Raw genomic sequence first — 18,141 nt, 5'->3', positions numbered from 1 at the left:
TGAGCCCTACAACTGTCCCATCTTCCTCCTCTTATTAGATTTCTGGAAAACACCAATAAAGTGGCACACACACGATTAAGCAAACTTCTCTCTGCTGCTATCGCTCCATCATGCACAAGTAGAGAATGAATCCACACTAACGGACAAGGGAAGGGAAACTCCCTACCCCCTAAAAGAGGGAACCATACAAGAAAAACAACAAAAAAAGAAAGGAAGCCCTTATAGTTATTAGAGAAAATAAGCAAAATTATTAGGCCCAGGTTTCTGGAGTTTGTGATCTGGGAATACAGGCATGTGGGAAAATGTATCTGGAATCTGGGAACAGCAAAGAAATAACTGGGTGTTCTTTAGCACAGCCCTAGGCTTGACTTTCCATTACCAGGCCCTTTTAAAACTTGTTATGAGAGGAGGTTAATGTCTAGAATTTTGTTGAATAAAAACAGAAATAAGTTCTGACTGGTGGAAAAGATAACCCCAAAGATGACAGTGTATGGCCTGCCGTAAACTAACCACCATTACCACGCCATCGAGGTACCATTCACGGCTAAAGAGGTAGGGATAATTTCGTCTGGAAATACGAAGATCAGACTGATAAGAAAACAAAGCTAAAGACTAAGTCAATAAAGTGGAAGAGTTCAGAACAGCGATTTCTCCTCTACTCTGTTTGCATATTAGAACTGCCTATGGACTATTTTAAAATGTCAGAGGCTTAGCAAATTAAATCTGAACATCTGGGAGCGCAACCCACACACTAGTAGTTTTTAAAAATTTAACCTCCTCAGCCACTTTTCTTGGGTGTTGTGGACCCCCTCCAGCTTTTTCTCTCTGCATTCAAATAGTAAGAGAAAATAATGAACCTAACAAAGTACGGCTGAGAGACTTACAAAGCGTGACTTTATTACCTCTATGTTAACAATAAGGAAAATTTAAATAAAACTACATATAAGTATGTAGCCTGCATTTCACTGCTGGGTTCTGAGTTTCTAGAGAAAAGTGGACCCTACGAAGTTAGTTAAAGGCTGTTGCCCAATGAAGATCAAACCTGTGTGAAGATTTTGAAAAATCTAACATAAACCAGTGAAGGCAACCTACAGAATGGGAGAAGATATCTGCAAAAGACATATTTGATAAAGAGTTAGTATCCAAAATATGTAAGGAACTGATACAACTCAACACCCAAAAAACAAATATTCCAATTTAAAAAAGGGACAAGGAACATTTTTCCAAAGAAGACATCCAGATGGCCAACAGACATATGAAAAGATGCCCAACGTCATTCATCATCAGGGAGATGCAAATCAAAACTACAATGAGATACCACCTCATGCTGTCAGAATGGCTAAAATCAAAAACACAAGAAACCACAAGTGTTGGTGAAGACGCGGACAAAAAGGAACGCCGGGGAATGCAAACTAGTGTGGCCACTGTGGGAAACAGTATGGAGTTTCCTCAAAAAGTTAAAAACAGAACTACCCTATGATCCAACAATCATATTGGGTAGTTAGCTAAAAAATTCAAAAACATTAATTCAAGGGATACATGCACCCCTGTGTTTACAGCAGCATTATTTACAACAGCCAAATTATGGAAGCAGCCTAGTGTCCATCAATAGACGAGAGGATGAAGATGATGTGGGGTGTGTGTGTATAAACATACACACATACACACACACACACACACACACACACACACACACACACACACATATATAATATTCCCGTGTGTGTATATATGATGTGTGAATCTTATTCAGCCATAAAAAAGAATGAAATCTTGCCCTTTGGAACAACAGGCATGGAGCCAGAAAGCATAATGCTAAGCGAAATATGTCCCGTCAGGGAAAGACAAATACCATATGTTTTCACTCATATGTGGAATGTAAGACTAAAAAAACAAACAAATGAAAAAATAAAAATAAAAGAAAGAGAGAGACAAACCAAGAAACAGACTCTTAACTACAGAGAAACTGGTGGCTACCACAGTGGAGGTGGGTGGGGGGTGGGTGAAATAGGTGAAGGGGATTACAAGTACACCTATCACGGTGAGCACTGAGTGGTGCATAGAATTGTTGAATCACTATATTGTGCACCTGAAACTAACATACCACTATGTCAGCTATACTGTAATTCAAATTTAAAACTTAAAAAAAGATTTTTAAAAATCTAACATAGGGGCACCTGAGTGGCTCAGTCGGTTAAGCGGCCAACTTCAGCTCAGGTCATGATCTCGCGGTCTGTGAGTTCGAGCCCCGCGTCGGGCTCTGTGCTGACAGCTCAGAGCCTGGAGCCTGCTTCAGATTCTGGGTCTCCCCCTCTCTCTGCCTCTCCCTCTCTCTCTCTCAAAAATAAACAAACATAAAAAATTTTAAAACCTAACATAAATCAGTGGGAAAACAGACTTGGCTATATTCACCTCAATTGACCTAACTATCTACTCATCTACTCAGAAACACATCTCCTCAGTGTGGGCACATACCACTGTATAAAAAGCAAGAGAAATAGCAAAATGTAAATCTATGCTTCAATCCAGGAACCAAACACAAATGAACTTAAACAAAAAGCTGGCTTCAATACATTTGTATTCTGGAATTTACACCGACAAGAATATTTCAAAACGTCCTACTTGCTGACTCCACTTTGTTTCCCATTCCAATCTTGCTTCCGTCTCTGCTTAACAAGTTTCCAATGATCATACTGTTAGCTTTGACCATAACCAGCCACCCAGTTGCTAAAGTAAAAAACCTGCTAATTATCCCTAATGCCTCCCTTTGCCTCACCACCTTTATTCAACGCAACAGCAGGTCCTGTCAATTAGTCCTCCAAAACATCTACTGAAGCTTTCTATCTCCTTCCAGCTTTTCTAATCCCACTCCAGGCCAAGACACTAACATACCTAGCCTGGACCACTGCCACCATCTCTTAACCTGTCTCCCTGCTTCCACTCAGGACTCCTCCACACTGCATGCTACCACTGCAGCCAGAGTAGTAAAGACATCATTTCTATTGTGCCACTGCCCTCATTTTTTTTTTAATTTAAAGTAATCTCTACACCCAACATGGGGCTCAAACTCACAATCCTGAGATCAAGCGTTGCACACTCCACTGACGGAGCAGGGGAGCCAGCCCTGTCACTGTGCTCTATAAAAGCCTCCAGAGGCTTCTGAGGGGTGCCTGGGTGGCTCAGTCAGTTGAGCCCCACGATGGGCTCCATGTTCACAGAGTAGAGCCTGCTTGGGATTCTCTCTCTCCCTCTGTCTCTCTGCCCCTCCCCCACTCACGTGCACACTCTCTCTCAAAATAAATAAACATTGAATGAATGAATGAATGAATGAATGAATGAATGCAAGCCTCCAAAGACTTTTGATAACATCAGGAAAAGTCCAAATGCTTTCTTATCAGGGCCTTCCAGGTCCTGCAGCATCTAGCTCCTGCCTACTTTCCCAACATCCTTCCTTATGAACCTCCTCCACACTCTGGCCCTCATTCCAAACATTTTAAGCATTTGCTGCTTCTGACTGCCCAGCATACTCTTTCCCTACCTCTTCACATAACTACCTCCTCTTGTCCTTCAGATTCCAATTCAAAGGACACTTCCTCATAGAGCTCTTCACTGCCTACTCTGAGGTCAGTCCTCTTTTCACCACCTACCACATGATACTGCTTATTTTCTTCATGTTGATCATAATCTGGCAAAGTATATATGGGGGTTCAGGGGTGGGCTGTCTTCTTTCTTCTACCATTGTATGCTTGTGACATATAATGGGCACTCCCGTTTTTGTTTTAATCAGAGGCATGGTCTATAGCATGGAACCGGAAATGAAATTACCAGGGCTCTATTCCAGCTTGGGCTCTACCAGCAATTAGCAGTGTGGACGTGGGCACACCACAAGATTGAGTGGGTTAAGAGTAACTGGACAGTAAGAAAGTGGAAACAGCAAGTGAGACTTTTTTCTAAATTTCATGTATCTAAACTCAGAATATAGACATATGAAAGCCTTTGACCTCTCTGAGTCTGTTTCCTCATTTGTAGATTACTTTGACTGTCACTTTCAGCTCAGATACACTAGAATTGTAATAGGCATCAATCTACTTTCCAACCTAATTTTTCTTACCCCTCATTTACACTCTGCAACTAAATATCACACAGTGATATTTTACCACCTATACATTTGTTCATTCTGCCGCCTCCTCTCCAACTCCAACCACTGGAAATTATCCTTTAAAGGCTAGATCAATTATTAACGGCCTCATAAAGTTTGTTCCAATCACCTGGCCCAAAACTGGTGTGCTTGTGAAGTGTTCCAGAAATTCTTTTATGCTTTAAATTAGAATAGTCCCTAATCTCTCTCCGCCTCAGTTTTATAACCCATAAAATGGTCTACAATATCACATACTATTGCTGGATAATTGAGAATACTTAGCTTGATAATAAAGCGTTCAATAAATGTTATTATTTGTTGGCTACATATATTTTCCGCTCTTCTTGAGAGCCACCAAATGAGTTTTCCATTTCTGAATCTCCAAACGTTTGAAGCCATTACTCCTCCCAACGCCTTATGAACAGTTTTCCTATTCATAAACGAAGGGCGTGGACTAGACCAATCACCATCCCCTTCAAAAACGAAGTCCTCTATACTTAACATGAATAGCCCCTACAAAGATACCGTACGTGAGCTTCTGTAACACAAACAGCTTAAAGCAAAGGCAGCGCAGGTGAGCTTCTTTAAGGACGGGAATTCGAGGGAAACTACTGCCTCATATAGAAGTGGGCTGGAAGCACTAACTGATCGAGACCCTGGGGATCCTTTCTAAAGAAACTGACCCCTGCCACAATGATGGGTCCTTTGGATTGTTGTTTTTAAGTTATCTTACAGATACTTAAAGGAGTCAGTTACCCCCCCCCCCCCGCCCCCCAGAGGGACGAAAAAGATGAGACCAGCCGCGTTAAGAAGGAAATGTTTGTAAGACACAAATGGACGACCGCTTGGACAACAAACCCAATGCCTTTCACCTAACCCTAACCCCAAGGAGCGAGCCGATGACCCAAGACTGCGGGGAAGACGCTGGGGCCGCCAGAAACCCTAAAGCGGCCAGCCGGGCGGGCGTGAGCAGCCGTCTGCGGAAGCGGTGCAACCTCAGCGCTCGGCACCTTTCCCAGACCGGCCCCCAGCCGCAGGACCACAGTTAGGGACCCGGGCCCGGACTCCTCAGCAACCCCCGCGTCCCGCCCCCGTACCTGCGGGGTCGAGCGCCATCTCGGCTGGAGGAGAGGAAAGCAGCCCGCGGCCGCTCCCGGGCAGGGGGAGGGAAGGGGAGGAGCCTGGGCAGGGAGGCACGTGCGGCCGCCCGGAGCTCCCCTGAGGTGGAGGAAGCCACGGAGGAGGAGCGCAGTGCCCTTTGCGGAGCCCGGCAGGCAGGCCCCTTTCCTTCCTTCTAATTTCCCGAGTCGCTACTTCCGCTGCGCATTGCGCCTGCGCCCTTCTGGCCCCACCCCGAAGCCTGGAACGGACTTCGCCCAGGGAATGACCGGGAAGGGGGCGTGGCCTTGTGTGCCTTGGGGGCGGGCTGTCTCGGAGGCTCGGGGCCTCGCTTGGAGCGGAGCGCTAGCGCCCGCTTGCAGACCCGGATCTGCGGAGACCGGAGCCGAAGCTGCTGACCTTTGGGACTGCGCCTCCCGTGGCGACTAAGTTCACGGCCAAACCCTTCCCTCCGCTCCCGTCTTCGGAATGAATCACCCTGTTTATTTTATCTTCGTTAACGTTCGTTCATTCATAAATTTCTATTTCATGCCTGCCAGGTTCCAGCCACGGTTCTGAATACGAGGGGTAAATACCTAAATAAAAATAAGGGCCCTATTCTCGAGAAGAATCGTGTTGGCAGGGGAGTCAAATACAAGCAACACGCTGTTAAACGTCATAAACGCCACACGTGCAAGCTATGAACAGCTTGTTCTATAGAGGTGGTATAGTTCTACGGTATCATTATCTGTCCCACAAATCAGCAGCCTGTGGCTTCCCTGGAGGGGAAAATAAAAAACTGGGCGCTAGGACATATTGTCCTTAGGGCGTACAGCCTGATTTGGGTGATGTTACAAATCCCAATTCTGCCAGTTAAAGCCGTATGTTTTTCAGAAAAATGAAGGAAGGTGACAGCTATACTCCAGAAGAGCCCCAACTGCCCTCTTCTCGATAAAAGAAACTTTCTGGTGGCGGTTATGCTCATTTCCGCTCACCAACCGGCCTTCAGAAATGCTTCCTTGTCACATCCATGGTCAGCTAGTTCGAGCCTCCAAAGGGTGAGGTGCGGTCGGGGACAGATGGGACAGATGTTAGAAAAACAAGGAGCAGCTGCTTCTTCCCTGGGAGGGATTTAGAGCTTTCAAAATGATCCCCTCCCCACCTACCTGCAGTCCCTCCTCCCCTGCTGCTGCTTCAGCCTGGTCAGTTGGCAGAAAAAGCAGCCACAGTCGAGCCGGGTTGGGAAAGTGGGTCTCTGCCCAGCAGGTCTTCCGTTTAAGGGCCTATTTGGGCATAACGGCCCTTATTACAGCTGTAGGTTGAGGTGCCAAGGTGAAGAATTAATGTTTCACTCAGCCAGGCAGGAAAGCAGGTCTGTTTTCTTGTGTGTTTTATAAACGGGTTTTGAAACATACCAAATTCATTCTGATGCCCCTTTTCTTTTTCTGGAGATGGAAGATTTAGTTTAGAAAATAAATCTTTTTAAGGAGATGAGGTGGGGTATAAAGACACAAGCCAGACATTCACACTTGGGTAATTACACTAAATTTTCCTATATATGCAAAAGGATGTCAGGGAGAGCTTTAGTCAGAGACCTAAGTACCTCTACCGGAATCCTGCATCACCACCTAGTAGCTCTGTGACTTGAATGAATTCCAGCATTTCTTTGGACTTTAGTTTCTAATTTGTAAAGACGTTGTGAGGAATAAATGTGTTATCATTTAACACTGTTTCAGTCATTGAAAACCCACTTGATGGCCTTTGCCATAACTGAGTATTGCTTGAAGCTTTATTCTTTAATATTTTTATTTAAAGTAACTCACTTAAAAAACAAACTCAGATGGGCACTATCTACTTCAGCTTTTTCCTATGCAATAATATCTGTAAAATCATGGGTTTTGTGTGTCCCATAAAATGGACTGTTAGACATCTCACACTATGAGAAGCACTAGCATCTCATAGCCTGGTACATAACAGCGGGCCCCTCTCCTGTCTCATAGATCTCCTTGATCTATGAAATTAGATCATCGGGGGGCAAAGTCTCTATAAAGTACCTGGGAAAGATAACTCATGTATTAAAAACTAAATCATAGAAATGTAATTGGTAATTCAAAACAAATTTCCTAAGATAGCACATTATTTAAAAAAAAATTTTTTTGATGTTTCTTTCTTTCTGAGAGGGAGAGAGAGAGACCAAGTAGAAGTGAGGGAGGAGCAGAGAGAGAGAGGGAGACACAGAATCTGAAGTAGGCTCCAGACTCCGAGTTGTCAGCACAGAGCCCAACGTGGGGCTCAAACTCACAAACTGCCAGATCGTGACCTGAGCCGAAGTTGGACACTCAACTAACTGAGCCACCCAGGGACCCATAAGATATGGATAGTTCTTTGAACAATAGCTGAAGTAAGAACATAAAGGGGAGGAGAGCACACTGTCCTGGAAATAAGGAAATCTGTATCAGCCAAGCATGATCTCTAGGGCTCAGACAATATCTCGTACCTAATGGCCACACAGTAGTTTTTCACAAAGGACTGAATGCCAGAGTGGCTAGGAAGGACTTGAAAGATGAAGTAGAAATTATGGTTGGCCTTGAAAGATGGGTAGCATGAGTCAGCAGAGAAGAATGTATGTCACACTAGGAGAAAAATAAGCAAAAATGTCTGAGATTTGAGGTGTTCTTGAGGGACAAATGAAGCATGGAAAAGACAGAAGGCAAGAAATAAAAACATACATGCAAAAGCAAAAGCATAGGGGTAGGAAGCCCAGGGCTGTGTGACAGTCATGTTGGAGGGCAAAGTCTGATGCCATTCGTTGAGGATTTGGGAAGCTAGGATACTTACGAATGCGACTGAAAATGTTAGAAGAGCCAGATGCTCAAAGCCTTAAACATTAGGCTGAGGTGTGTTTGAAGCTGTAACCGGTCAGGGGCTGTTGAAGGTTAACAAGGAGAAAAATGGCCTTTTGTCAAAGTGATGTGTTTTAAAGACGATTTTGCATAGGATAGATACAAGTGGTGACTGAGAGACGCAGGGGGTAAGCAGAACGGTAAGGAGCTTTTGTAATAGTTCAGGCAGGATCTGAAAAGAGCGTGAACTAGTCTATGTGGCTATGTAAAAGACAGAATGGATGTGAATGAATGTAACTGGGAAGGAAAAATCCATTCTTCATAATCGACCTGGAAGAATAGAACAAGGAGTCAAGAAGGACTGCTAGGCGATTCCATTCCTTGGAAAATGTACACAGACAAATGAGAAAATCATGGCCGTGCACCCATTCATGCCTCAAATGATCTGCTCTTGATCCTCATTCCTGGGGAGCCAATACTGAGACGGAGAGACCAGATAGGAGGAAACTTCAATGACCCGAGGGAATATTTGATCCATGGCAGAGCATGTGAAAGCAGAGAAGTGAGGGGCTTAGTATGTAGAGTAGACATTAAGCGCACACACACACACACACACACACACACACACATATCTCTTAGTCTAACATCTAAGGAATTCGCAGGTACAAACAAATATCTTAATTGTTTATTGCCTCAATTCTAACTAGATCTAGCATAATTTTTGGCTCTATGTGGATACCTAGTAGTTACAATAAAGGTTGAGATAACCCCTGCTTGCTTCCAACTCTGCCCCAAATCAGAATTAAAGATTTCACCTATTGCTTTGTTCTGCCCTGTCTTTGAGCCAATGAGAATTACATCTGGAGGAATATTAGAAGCCCCATCCCTACCAGTAGTACCTGAAGTTTGAAATGGCTAGCCAACTTCTTGGCTAGAAGATCACTATCCGAGGGTTCCTGGTGGCCTTGTCTGCTTACTGAGCTGCATGATTTAGCTCCCAGCCCCCAGGGCCTGTGCCTTCTCCTTTTTGAATAGGCACAGGTCCACACTGATACTTCTATTAGTTTGTTAGGGCTGCCATTACAAAGTACCACAAAATGGTTGGCTTAAACCACTGATTTTCTCACAATTGGAGTCTGGAAGTCCAAGATCAAGGTATCTGTAGGTTTGGTTTCTTCTGGGGCTACTTTTCTTGGCTTACAGGTGGCCATTTTCTCTTTGTCACTTCGCATAGTCTTCTGGATGTGCGTTTCTGTGTCCAAATTTCCTTTTTATAAAATAAGGAGACCAATCATATTGGATTAGGGCCTACCTTGATGATATCATTTTTAATTAATTTCCTTTATAAAGACCCTATCTCCAAATACAGTCACATTCTCAGGTACTTGGCTCAGGACTTCAGCATATAAATTTTGGGGGGACACAGTCTAGTTCTTTACAAGGACCAGAACATTTCCCGGAATCCCAAATCACTTGGCTAGAGCCCTGACAACTTGCCTAACTTTAGCCTCTCCCCAGAACAATATACTTTGTCCCTGACTTCCTGGTGGCTGAATAGGTTCTGCTTTGCTATGGCTCATTCCACTAACTCCACCTGGCTCTTTAACATATCTTTATTTCATCTGCCAACAGTACTGTTGTAACTCTTAGTCCAAGATCTACCCGCTTTTGCAGAGATGTTTCCAACAGTCTCCTAACTTCTCTCTGGTCCTAGGCTGATTCTCCTGCTATCCATTCTTTCTAACTCATTTCACCCACAACAGCAAATATGATCATAAAATTTCTTGTGTAAAATCCCTCAGTGGTTCCTCATATACATAAAATCCAAACCCTTTCCTTTAATAAAGTTCATGAAGCCTTTGACGGACTAGTCTCACCGTTTAATACATCATCTTTTCACAACCAAAAGGTTTCTGCTTGTACTGTGCATTTTCCACTGTATGAACCTATAGCAATAGTTTATAAAGTATCTGTGGAGAATTTTCAATGCACTATCCCAGTAAAACAGGTAAGATTCTGTATTGAACATAGAAACTTAAAACTGATTTCAGAAAGAATGTATAGTTGGGGCACCTGGGTGGCTCGGTCAAGTGTCTGACTGTTGATTTCTGCTCAAGTCATGATCTCACAGTTTGTGAATTGGAGCCCCACATAGGGCTCTGCACTCCCAGTGCAGAGCCTGCTTGGGATTTTCTCTCTCTGCTCCTCCTCTCCTTGCTCTCTCTCTCTCTCTCTCTTTCCATAAATACATAAACTTAAAAAAAAAAAAGAGTGTGTAGTGGAAAGAGGGGACTTTGGAACCAAACAGAGCTAAATTCTAATTCCTCTTGCCTTCTTTTACTTTTTAACTTTTTTATTGAAACAAGTTATACTTTCAGGGATCGTTTCTATAGTTCATAACTTTTTGTTGAGATATAATTTATATACAGAAAAGGGAACAACTCTTTGTGCAGCTGAAAAAAATTTCATGTATGGATACACTTTTGTACCACACCTGTGTCAAGACCTAGAGCATTTCTAGTCATCCAGAATGTTCCTTGATACCTCCTCCTAGTGAAGCCCCTCATAAAAATAACTATCTCCTGACTTCTATGAGAATTGATTAGTTTTGTCTGTTTTTGAACTTATATGAAAGTAACAGTGCAGTGTAGTCTACCATATCTGGTGTCTTTTGCTCAGGTCAATAGCTGTGAGACTCATCCACATGCTTGAATGTATCTACATATCTGCTTTCCCACTTCTAATTTAGATTTGGTAAATCGTTTCTCCCTTTGAGCCTCAGTGTCCTCAGTCACACCATCCCCGCCTAATTTATTTGAGCATTAAAGAAAACCTGTAACAAACAGTGATAGCGGTTTCTAGCACACGGTAGGCCATTGCTAAATTCTAGCTCTTGTCGCTGTGATGATTATCTTTTATTTTTAGAATTCAGTTCTTTTGAACTATTGCACTATATTCAGGGGTTTTTTGATGTAATACTTCAGAGCTACTCTGCTTCAAGGCTGAAATCTGGGTAACAATATGTTTAAATCAGTATTATGTGAACACCCTTCAAATGAACAAAGGAGATTTAACAGTGTGCCCTATCACTTATCAGGTGAGAAAAAAAAAGTGTGAAAAAAAAATCACCTCTCACCTCTGTGGAAGGTTTTTTATGTTTTATGTTTTGTTTTTACTGTGAATTATTTTCTGGGTGGCCTCCTTTAAGCAGACCACAATTTTTTCTAGGGTCGCAGACTTCTATTCCTAAAAAATGCTAAAAAAAAAAAAAAAATGATAATAAAGATAATGATAAGACTATGACATGAGTTATATTAGATTTCTCTTACCTTGTCTTGTGCAGATGCCATGATCCTTTGTAGAATTTCTCACAGGACCTGGCAAAGTTGACAAACAAAAACAGAAGGGCTTTTCATTGTACAGTGTGTCTGAAATGACAATGACATTCTGGTTAGATGGCCAGCTGCACTGAAAACATCTCAAGGATCTTTTGCTTATTTAGAGAAAATAAAGTTAGTGAAAACTAACAACTCATTCCAGATGTTTCTGCACTATCGATCTGTCAGAGGGCAAACTTCCTGAATTCATTACCCACTCCTCCCCCAAGACGGAGAACGTTCCATGCGCCAGGCACTGTGCTGAGTCCTGGAATAAATAAGTAAGATGAAGTCCTTGCCCTTAAGGAACTCAGAGTACAGGGGGTGTAAGACAAACGCATCAACAAATAACTACAGTCCAACATGTTAGAAGATGATGCGGGAACCCAGAGGGTGAAATTAATTTGACTTTCAGAAGACAAACATAAACATGAACATTAATGCTTATATTTGAAGTAACTTCTTAGAAATTATTCAATAAGAGAAAGACAAATGGAGTCTTAGTCGATAGCATTTTGCTGTATAGAATAGGCATAGGTTAATCATCATGAACCACAAATATGGTTGAAATAGCTAGATTGGGGGCACCTGGGTGGCTCAGTCGGTTAAGCGTCTGACTTCAGCTCAGGTCACGATCTCACGGTCCGTGAGCTCGAGTCCCGCGTCGGGCTCTGGGCTGATGGCTCAGAGCCCGGAGCCTGCTTCAGATTCTGTGTCTCCCTCTCTCTCTGCCCCTCCCCCGTTCATGCTCTGTCTGTCTCTCTCTGTCTCAAAAATAAATAAACGTTAAAAAAAAAAAAAAGAAAAGAAAAGAAATAGCTACATTGGCCACTATTAGTTGGGACCACATAGACAACATCCAAGGACATAAAAATCAAGTGTTGAGAATTGCTATCAAGTTTTGATGCTTTCTCCCTAGTGATACGCTCAGACAAAACAATCCTATATCATTGATCCTGGTATGTTGATCAATAGGACATGAAGCAGTAAGTCCAACTGAAGAGCTCCCAAAAGTTCAGGCCTTGACCTTCAGTAAAGAAGAGTGCTTATACTAATCTATTTCATTAACTAAGTTCTACGTCATGGAGCCAGGGATCCCAAGGTATGGATGAAAGGCTTCCTATAGAAATGAGATATTGCTGTTGCTAAGCCATGTGACTGCCCTTTGAGGGGAGGGACTGTATCTTCTGCATCACTGTAGCACCTCTCAGAGGACTTGGCATCTGGCAAGGTAGTAAGCTCCTGTTACTGGAGAATATAGGGGCACCATGTGAAACTAATATGGGTTACATGACCCACCGATTATTACTCCTTAACATCACTTCCATCTCTTCCCTGTCCCTAACCTCTACCTTAATTCAGCCTCCATTTTGCCATTTCTGATCTTTGGCTAACGATAACTTTCAGGTTTACGTGCTTTAAGAAATATTTTCTGGTCAAGACACCCCCCTCACTTAGAACACAAGATGCAAATTTATGGCATTGCCGGCTTGGCATCCTGTTCTTCTTTTGGACACTGCTCCTCCCCTAATTCATTTTATTAGATTGGTTTCTGCCAATGTCTTCATGTTCTTACATGACATCTCTCTTTAATCGTATTCATTTGTCCAAGAATGAATACATGACCTAGAACAGACCAGTAGAGTTTTGCCTAGAAAATATTAGCTGTGGATCTAAGGATACCAGTTCGTCTCCTGAGGGTGGAATTTTAAAATGCAAAATGTAGAAGCCATTGAGAGACTAGTTTTCTGCCATGTAGAGAAAGTTATCGCTAAGGAAAAAGGAAAGGTGATGCCTAACAAAAAAGGTACAGAGATTCAAGATTGAGAACATCCATACAGGGTTTGAAACTCAGGTTGTAGCTGCTCTGAGATTCATTTCTGTGTCTGCCTTTCTGGGTCTTGGATCTTTGAGCTACCAAAGACTTATATGAGGACATGTCTTATACATGACTGCAAATCTTCTCAGCCCCAATTCTTGCATGTGGCCACTAGTTCTTTGTAAGCCTTCAAATACCTTAACATAAGCTGGTAGTACCTTGTACCTCTCACTTGCTTTTTTGACACTACTGCATGAAACACCCATGAGGATCCTCTGAGCCGTCACACGTCTACAACTCAGAAGTGTAGGGGAAGTTAATGCCTGTGCGGTCATCTTGATCGATAGTGAATGGAATCCAACAGATAAACGTGTCCCACTTTTTATTCCTGCTTCAGTTCTGAAGCACATTTAAAAACAATGTTTTTTTATTTTTGAGAGAAAGTGAGCCAGAGTGCAAGCTGGGGAGGGGCAGAGACAGAAGGAGACCCAGAATCTGAAGCAGGCTCCAGGCCCTGAGCTGTCAGCACAGAGCTCGATGCGGGGCTCAAACTCACAGACTGTGAGATCATGACCTGAGCCGAAGTCAGACGCTCAACTGACTGAGCCACCCGGGTGCCCCCTGCAGCACATTTTATCAGACCCCTCCAACAGCCTCATGGGATCTAACCAGTCACCCGTGAAATGGGACACCCATTAAAACATGCACGTATTACCTTTCCTTCCTCCCCTGCTTCACTCTTCCCTGACCCTCCCTCCTGTTCCTTGGGATAATATTCAAAGACCATCCACTTGCATGTTACCTAGGCGAAAAGAGCACTTATTCATTGCTTCTGACTTTTTGTTTAAACTGTTTCAAATTGGTTCCTGCTCTTTGCTACTCAAAGACATGGTCCAAATTAATTCAAAGCCCTAATAATGGTTCCCTCATTGCCCATAGAATACAATCATACAAGCAACAGAACTGGATGGGAGCATATGGCAATCTGATCCAGAATTTACATCCCTAACATATCCGGTGCCTTGTAAATGTTTATCACCCTCTCGCAGTCGATAGCTAATCAATTTCTGCCTAAGTATGCCACGTGCCTTTGAGAATACATAAAAATCCAGGCACATACACACACAAAATCCTACTGTCTCCAGGATTACCCCAGCTCGCTATTTGTTCTTTTCCTATTGTCACCTGTGTCTAGCTACCACACTTTATTTCACTGTTTATCTATTGTTGAAGTTTTAGGCTGCTTCTAGTTTTTCTTTTAAGGTTAACACTGAAGTGAATATTCTAAAAATAAAGTTTTCATCTCTAGCTCTGTTTATTTCTGAAGGATAATTCCTAGAGGTGGAATTATTGTGCTAATTGCTGTGGACAGATCACCAAGTAAAGTCACTTTAAAGATATTTGCTAAATTGATGCAAACAGGCATTTTGTTACAACTCACTAATTTTTATTAGTAGTGATAAATATTTTGCATGTATTTTTAATAGCCTTATTTTCCTTCTATGAATTGTTTATCCATATTCTTTCCCATTTTAAACTAAACCACTACCATTTTTCTTACTGATTTGTCTATTGCTTTTTTATATGAAGCCTTGTGGCACTTATTATTTATTTATTGTCATTGTTGTTTTCCTTTTATTTTTATGAATAATAATTTGACAGACTCACATACATACGCAGTATTTTTTTTTTTTTTGGTTATTTATCCCCTTATTTAATTCTTGGTGAGAGATAACCGATTCTATCTTCTATATTTTTTATCTTCTATTTCTTTAAATAAATAGATTGCTATTTTACAGCTATTTTCTTTTCTTCCTCTTTATTTCATTTTATTGTGATGAGACATAAATATCTCTCTTTTTCTCCAAATGACTAACCAATTCTTCGGACACTGTTTTCCGAGAAGTATTTACTGAATAACCTACCTTTACCTTTTCAGTTTTTTTCTGATCTTGGATCTATTTCTAGGCTGTTTGTCCTGTCCATCTCCCTGCCTAATTCTGTGATTGTGGCATAGTCTTTTCATTTTCAACTGACTCTTAAACTGTGGATAAGTAACATGAAAGTACAGCTGATGTTTCATTTCTTCCTGTATGAGGCCATGTCTCAGCATACTCGAGCACTGACCTTACAGAAGGCTCAAGACAACGTCTCTGATTGGTGTGTGTCAGGACAATGAGCAGTGTCGCTTGCCCTGTCCATCCTGGTTCTGTGCCTGCTGGCTCCTAGTTTGGGAGCGGACAGATGAGGGATGGGCTATGGGGGCCCATATCCCACTCCCCAGGTTCAACTAAAGACTGATTCTTGACACCCCATCCTTGGTTGCAGAGCATGTTTATATTTATTCCATACTATCCTGCATCGTATGTTGGATCTGAGGGAAGCGGATGCTGAGGTGGACATTAGCACACAGAAGTTTGCTAGAAAGTGCTTTGGTGGTCAAGACTTTTGGGAGAGAAGAGAAGGAAACAGGATTAGGTAGAAGAAGGAGATGAGCTGTGGTGTAGTCCTAACAAGGACTTGGCCAAGTTCTGAAGCTGGATGACCTTTCTGAACTTGTCCTGAGTTGAGGCAAGGGGGCTAGGCTTCATAGCCCCGCATTGACCAAGCACTGGTAGATGGCCATCCTAGAAAGGGGCATGGCCTTGAGTGAGGCATGTCTCTTTAGCATGTAGCACTAATCATAATTATAATGGCCATAATTATAAATTAACATGAATTTGTGAGATGCATTCATTATTATATGTCCCTCTCTATATCATAAGCTCCAGGAAGTAAAGGACCGTGTCTGTTTTTTAATCACTATTGCAGCCTTAGAGCATAGCAATTTTTTGTTGAGTATATACTTAGAGTTAAGCGCTCAATAAATAATTTCTGAAGAAATAAATGACTAGAGGAGGGGATATTATCTTCTTTGTCTATATTTTACAGTGAAGAACGTGAGGCACAAAATTTAGCTAATAAATGCTAGGGCTGGGATATAAGTCCACATCTGTTTGGTTCCAGAGGCCATACTCTTTCCACTATGAAAGTGTCTTAGCTCAAGCTGCCAAAACAAAATACCACAGCCTGGGTGGCTTAGACAAAAGAAATTTATATTCTCACAGTTCTGGAGACTGGAAGTCCAAGATCAAGGGGCTATTAGGATTGGTTACTGGTGAAATCTCTCTTCCTGGCTTGTAGGGACACCTTCTCGCTGTGTCCTCACATGGCCTTTTCTCTGGGTTCACACATGCACACGCACGCACACACACACACACGTCTCTGGTGTCTCTTCCACATCTAAGGACACCAGTCCTATCAGATTAAGGCCCACCTTTATGACCTCATTTAACCTTTACTACCTCCAATCACAGTGGGGATTAGGGCTTAATATGAATTTGGGGGGAAGACATGATTCAGTCCATAATGGAAAGATTTCCAGGGTTTATTATAAAGACACACAGGTTTAGGGGAGCCTACCCTAGGCAGTACTGTGGCTCTCTCCTTCTGCCTTCTCTGCTCCTGTTATGGAAATAATGCTGCCATTTGTGTCCAATTATGTAAGAAATAAGAAAAAACCTGAAAAATTTTGAATGAACGATATGAGAAACTTAAAAAATAGACACCAGTAGGGCTCCCGGGTGGCTCTGTTGGTTAAGTGTCAGACCTTGGCTCAGGTCATGATCTCATGGTTCACGAGTTTGAGCCTTGCATGGGGGTTCGCACAGATGGTGTGGAGCCTGCTTGGGATTCTCTCTCTCCCATTCTCTGCCCCTCCCCCACTGTCTCTCTCTCAAAATAAACACACTTAAAAAAAAATAGACGTAGTACTTCAACATTAGGGTTATTGGGTCCTCCCCTAATAAGCCATTCCAAATTGCTGCCAGACCATGAAGAAACTTAACCACTGTATCAAATCTGCCCCATATTTTCTCATTAAAAATATTTGGCTTTCAGCTTCTCTTCCTTGTATTCTGCAATAGTTATTAATCTGGTTCGTCCTCCATATTTGGGCTAGTTTTCACCCTGAGAAGAAAATAGGACCTTATCATTCCCTTGCTTAGTCTCATTTCTTCCTGAGGCAGAAAGGTTCTAAAACTTCATTGTACGTCAGAATCACCTGGAAAAGTCGTTAAAACCCAGATTTCTGTCCCTTCAAACCCTGCTTCCCCAGCTTCTGATGCTGTATGATTGGGGATAGACCTGAGAATCTGCACGTCTAACCTGTTCACAGGTGATGCCAATGAAACTGAATCCGGGACTACCTTTGGAGAACCTCTGCCCTACAGATAAGGCTAACCACAGCTTTTGCCTCTATCTGGCCCCCGTTTGCTTATCCCTCTTCTTATCCTTCTGCATCCCCTCCTTCTGACTCCCATAGACCTTACATTCTACCCATACATTTTCACCATGTCTGGAACACCAGGCACTGTCATACTTCGTGCCTTCGTGGCTGGCAAAGCCTATTTCTTACCCAGCTCACATGCTCCTTTTCTGGGCAGCCTTCCCTTACTCTCTCAGAGTATTTTAATGATGATTCCACACTGTGTTCATATCTCTGTTTCATATTACTGCTTTATTTTTATTGTTTTTCAAGACTTTCTCCTTCGCTATGCGTTTGGGCGGTACAGGGGACATGTCTCACTTTTATATTCCTGATGATTCACACAGTGCCAAGAATAGCTGCTTGGTATATGTTGAGTTTGTGTTTAAGGTAATTCACTTTAATTATTCATAAAAGGCTTAAGCCATTTATGAGATATACGGTAACTCTGACATCCTGTAAGTTCCCTTTCATTCTATTAGGATCCGAGACCCTACAGGGGAGCATTTCAACTTCTCTCAGCCACTGTGCATGGCTTTCCTTATTCATTAGATCTTACC

The 18,141-nt window shown here is 42.4% G+C and overlaps 1 protein-coding gene across 1 annotated transcript in view; it reads right to left on the bottom strand.

The window, feature by feature from the left end:
- Positions 1-18,141, bottom strand: part of CMC1 (C-X9-C motif containing 1) — a 129,295-nt gene that overhangs the window by 83,022 nt on the left and 28,132 nt on the right. Inside the window, exons 2-3 of the mRNA XM_081790152.1 lie at positions 6,403-6,519; positions 5,236-5,602 (exon numbers count right to left, since the gene is read on the bottom strand). Of these exons, the coding sequence (XP_081646278.1) occupies positions 5,236-5,602; positions 6,403-6,519 (484 nt within the window). The remainder of the gene's footprint in view (positions 1-5,235; positions 5,603-6,402; positions 6,520-18,141) is intronic.

The sequence above is a fragment of the Panthera onca genome, chromosome C2 (assembly GCF_046562875.1).
Source record: "Panthera onca isolate mPanOnc1 chromosome C2, mPanOnc1 haplotype 2, whole genome shotgun sequence".
NCBI lineage: Eukaryota > Metazoa > Chordata > Mammalia > Carnivora > Felidae > Panthera > Panthera onca.
Note: the sequence above shows the minus strand (reverse complement) of the source record. Positions and strands in the feature narration are given on the sequence as shown.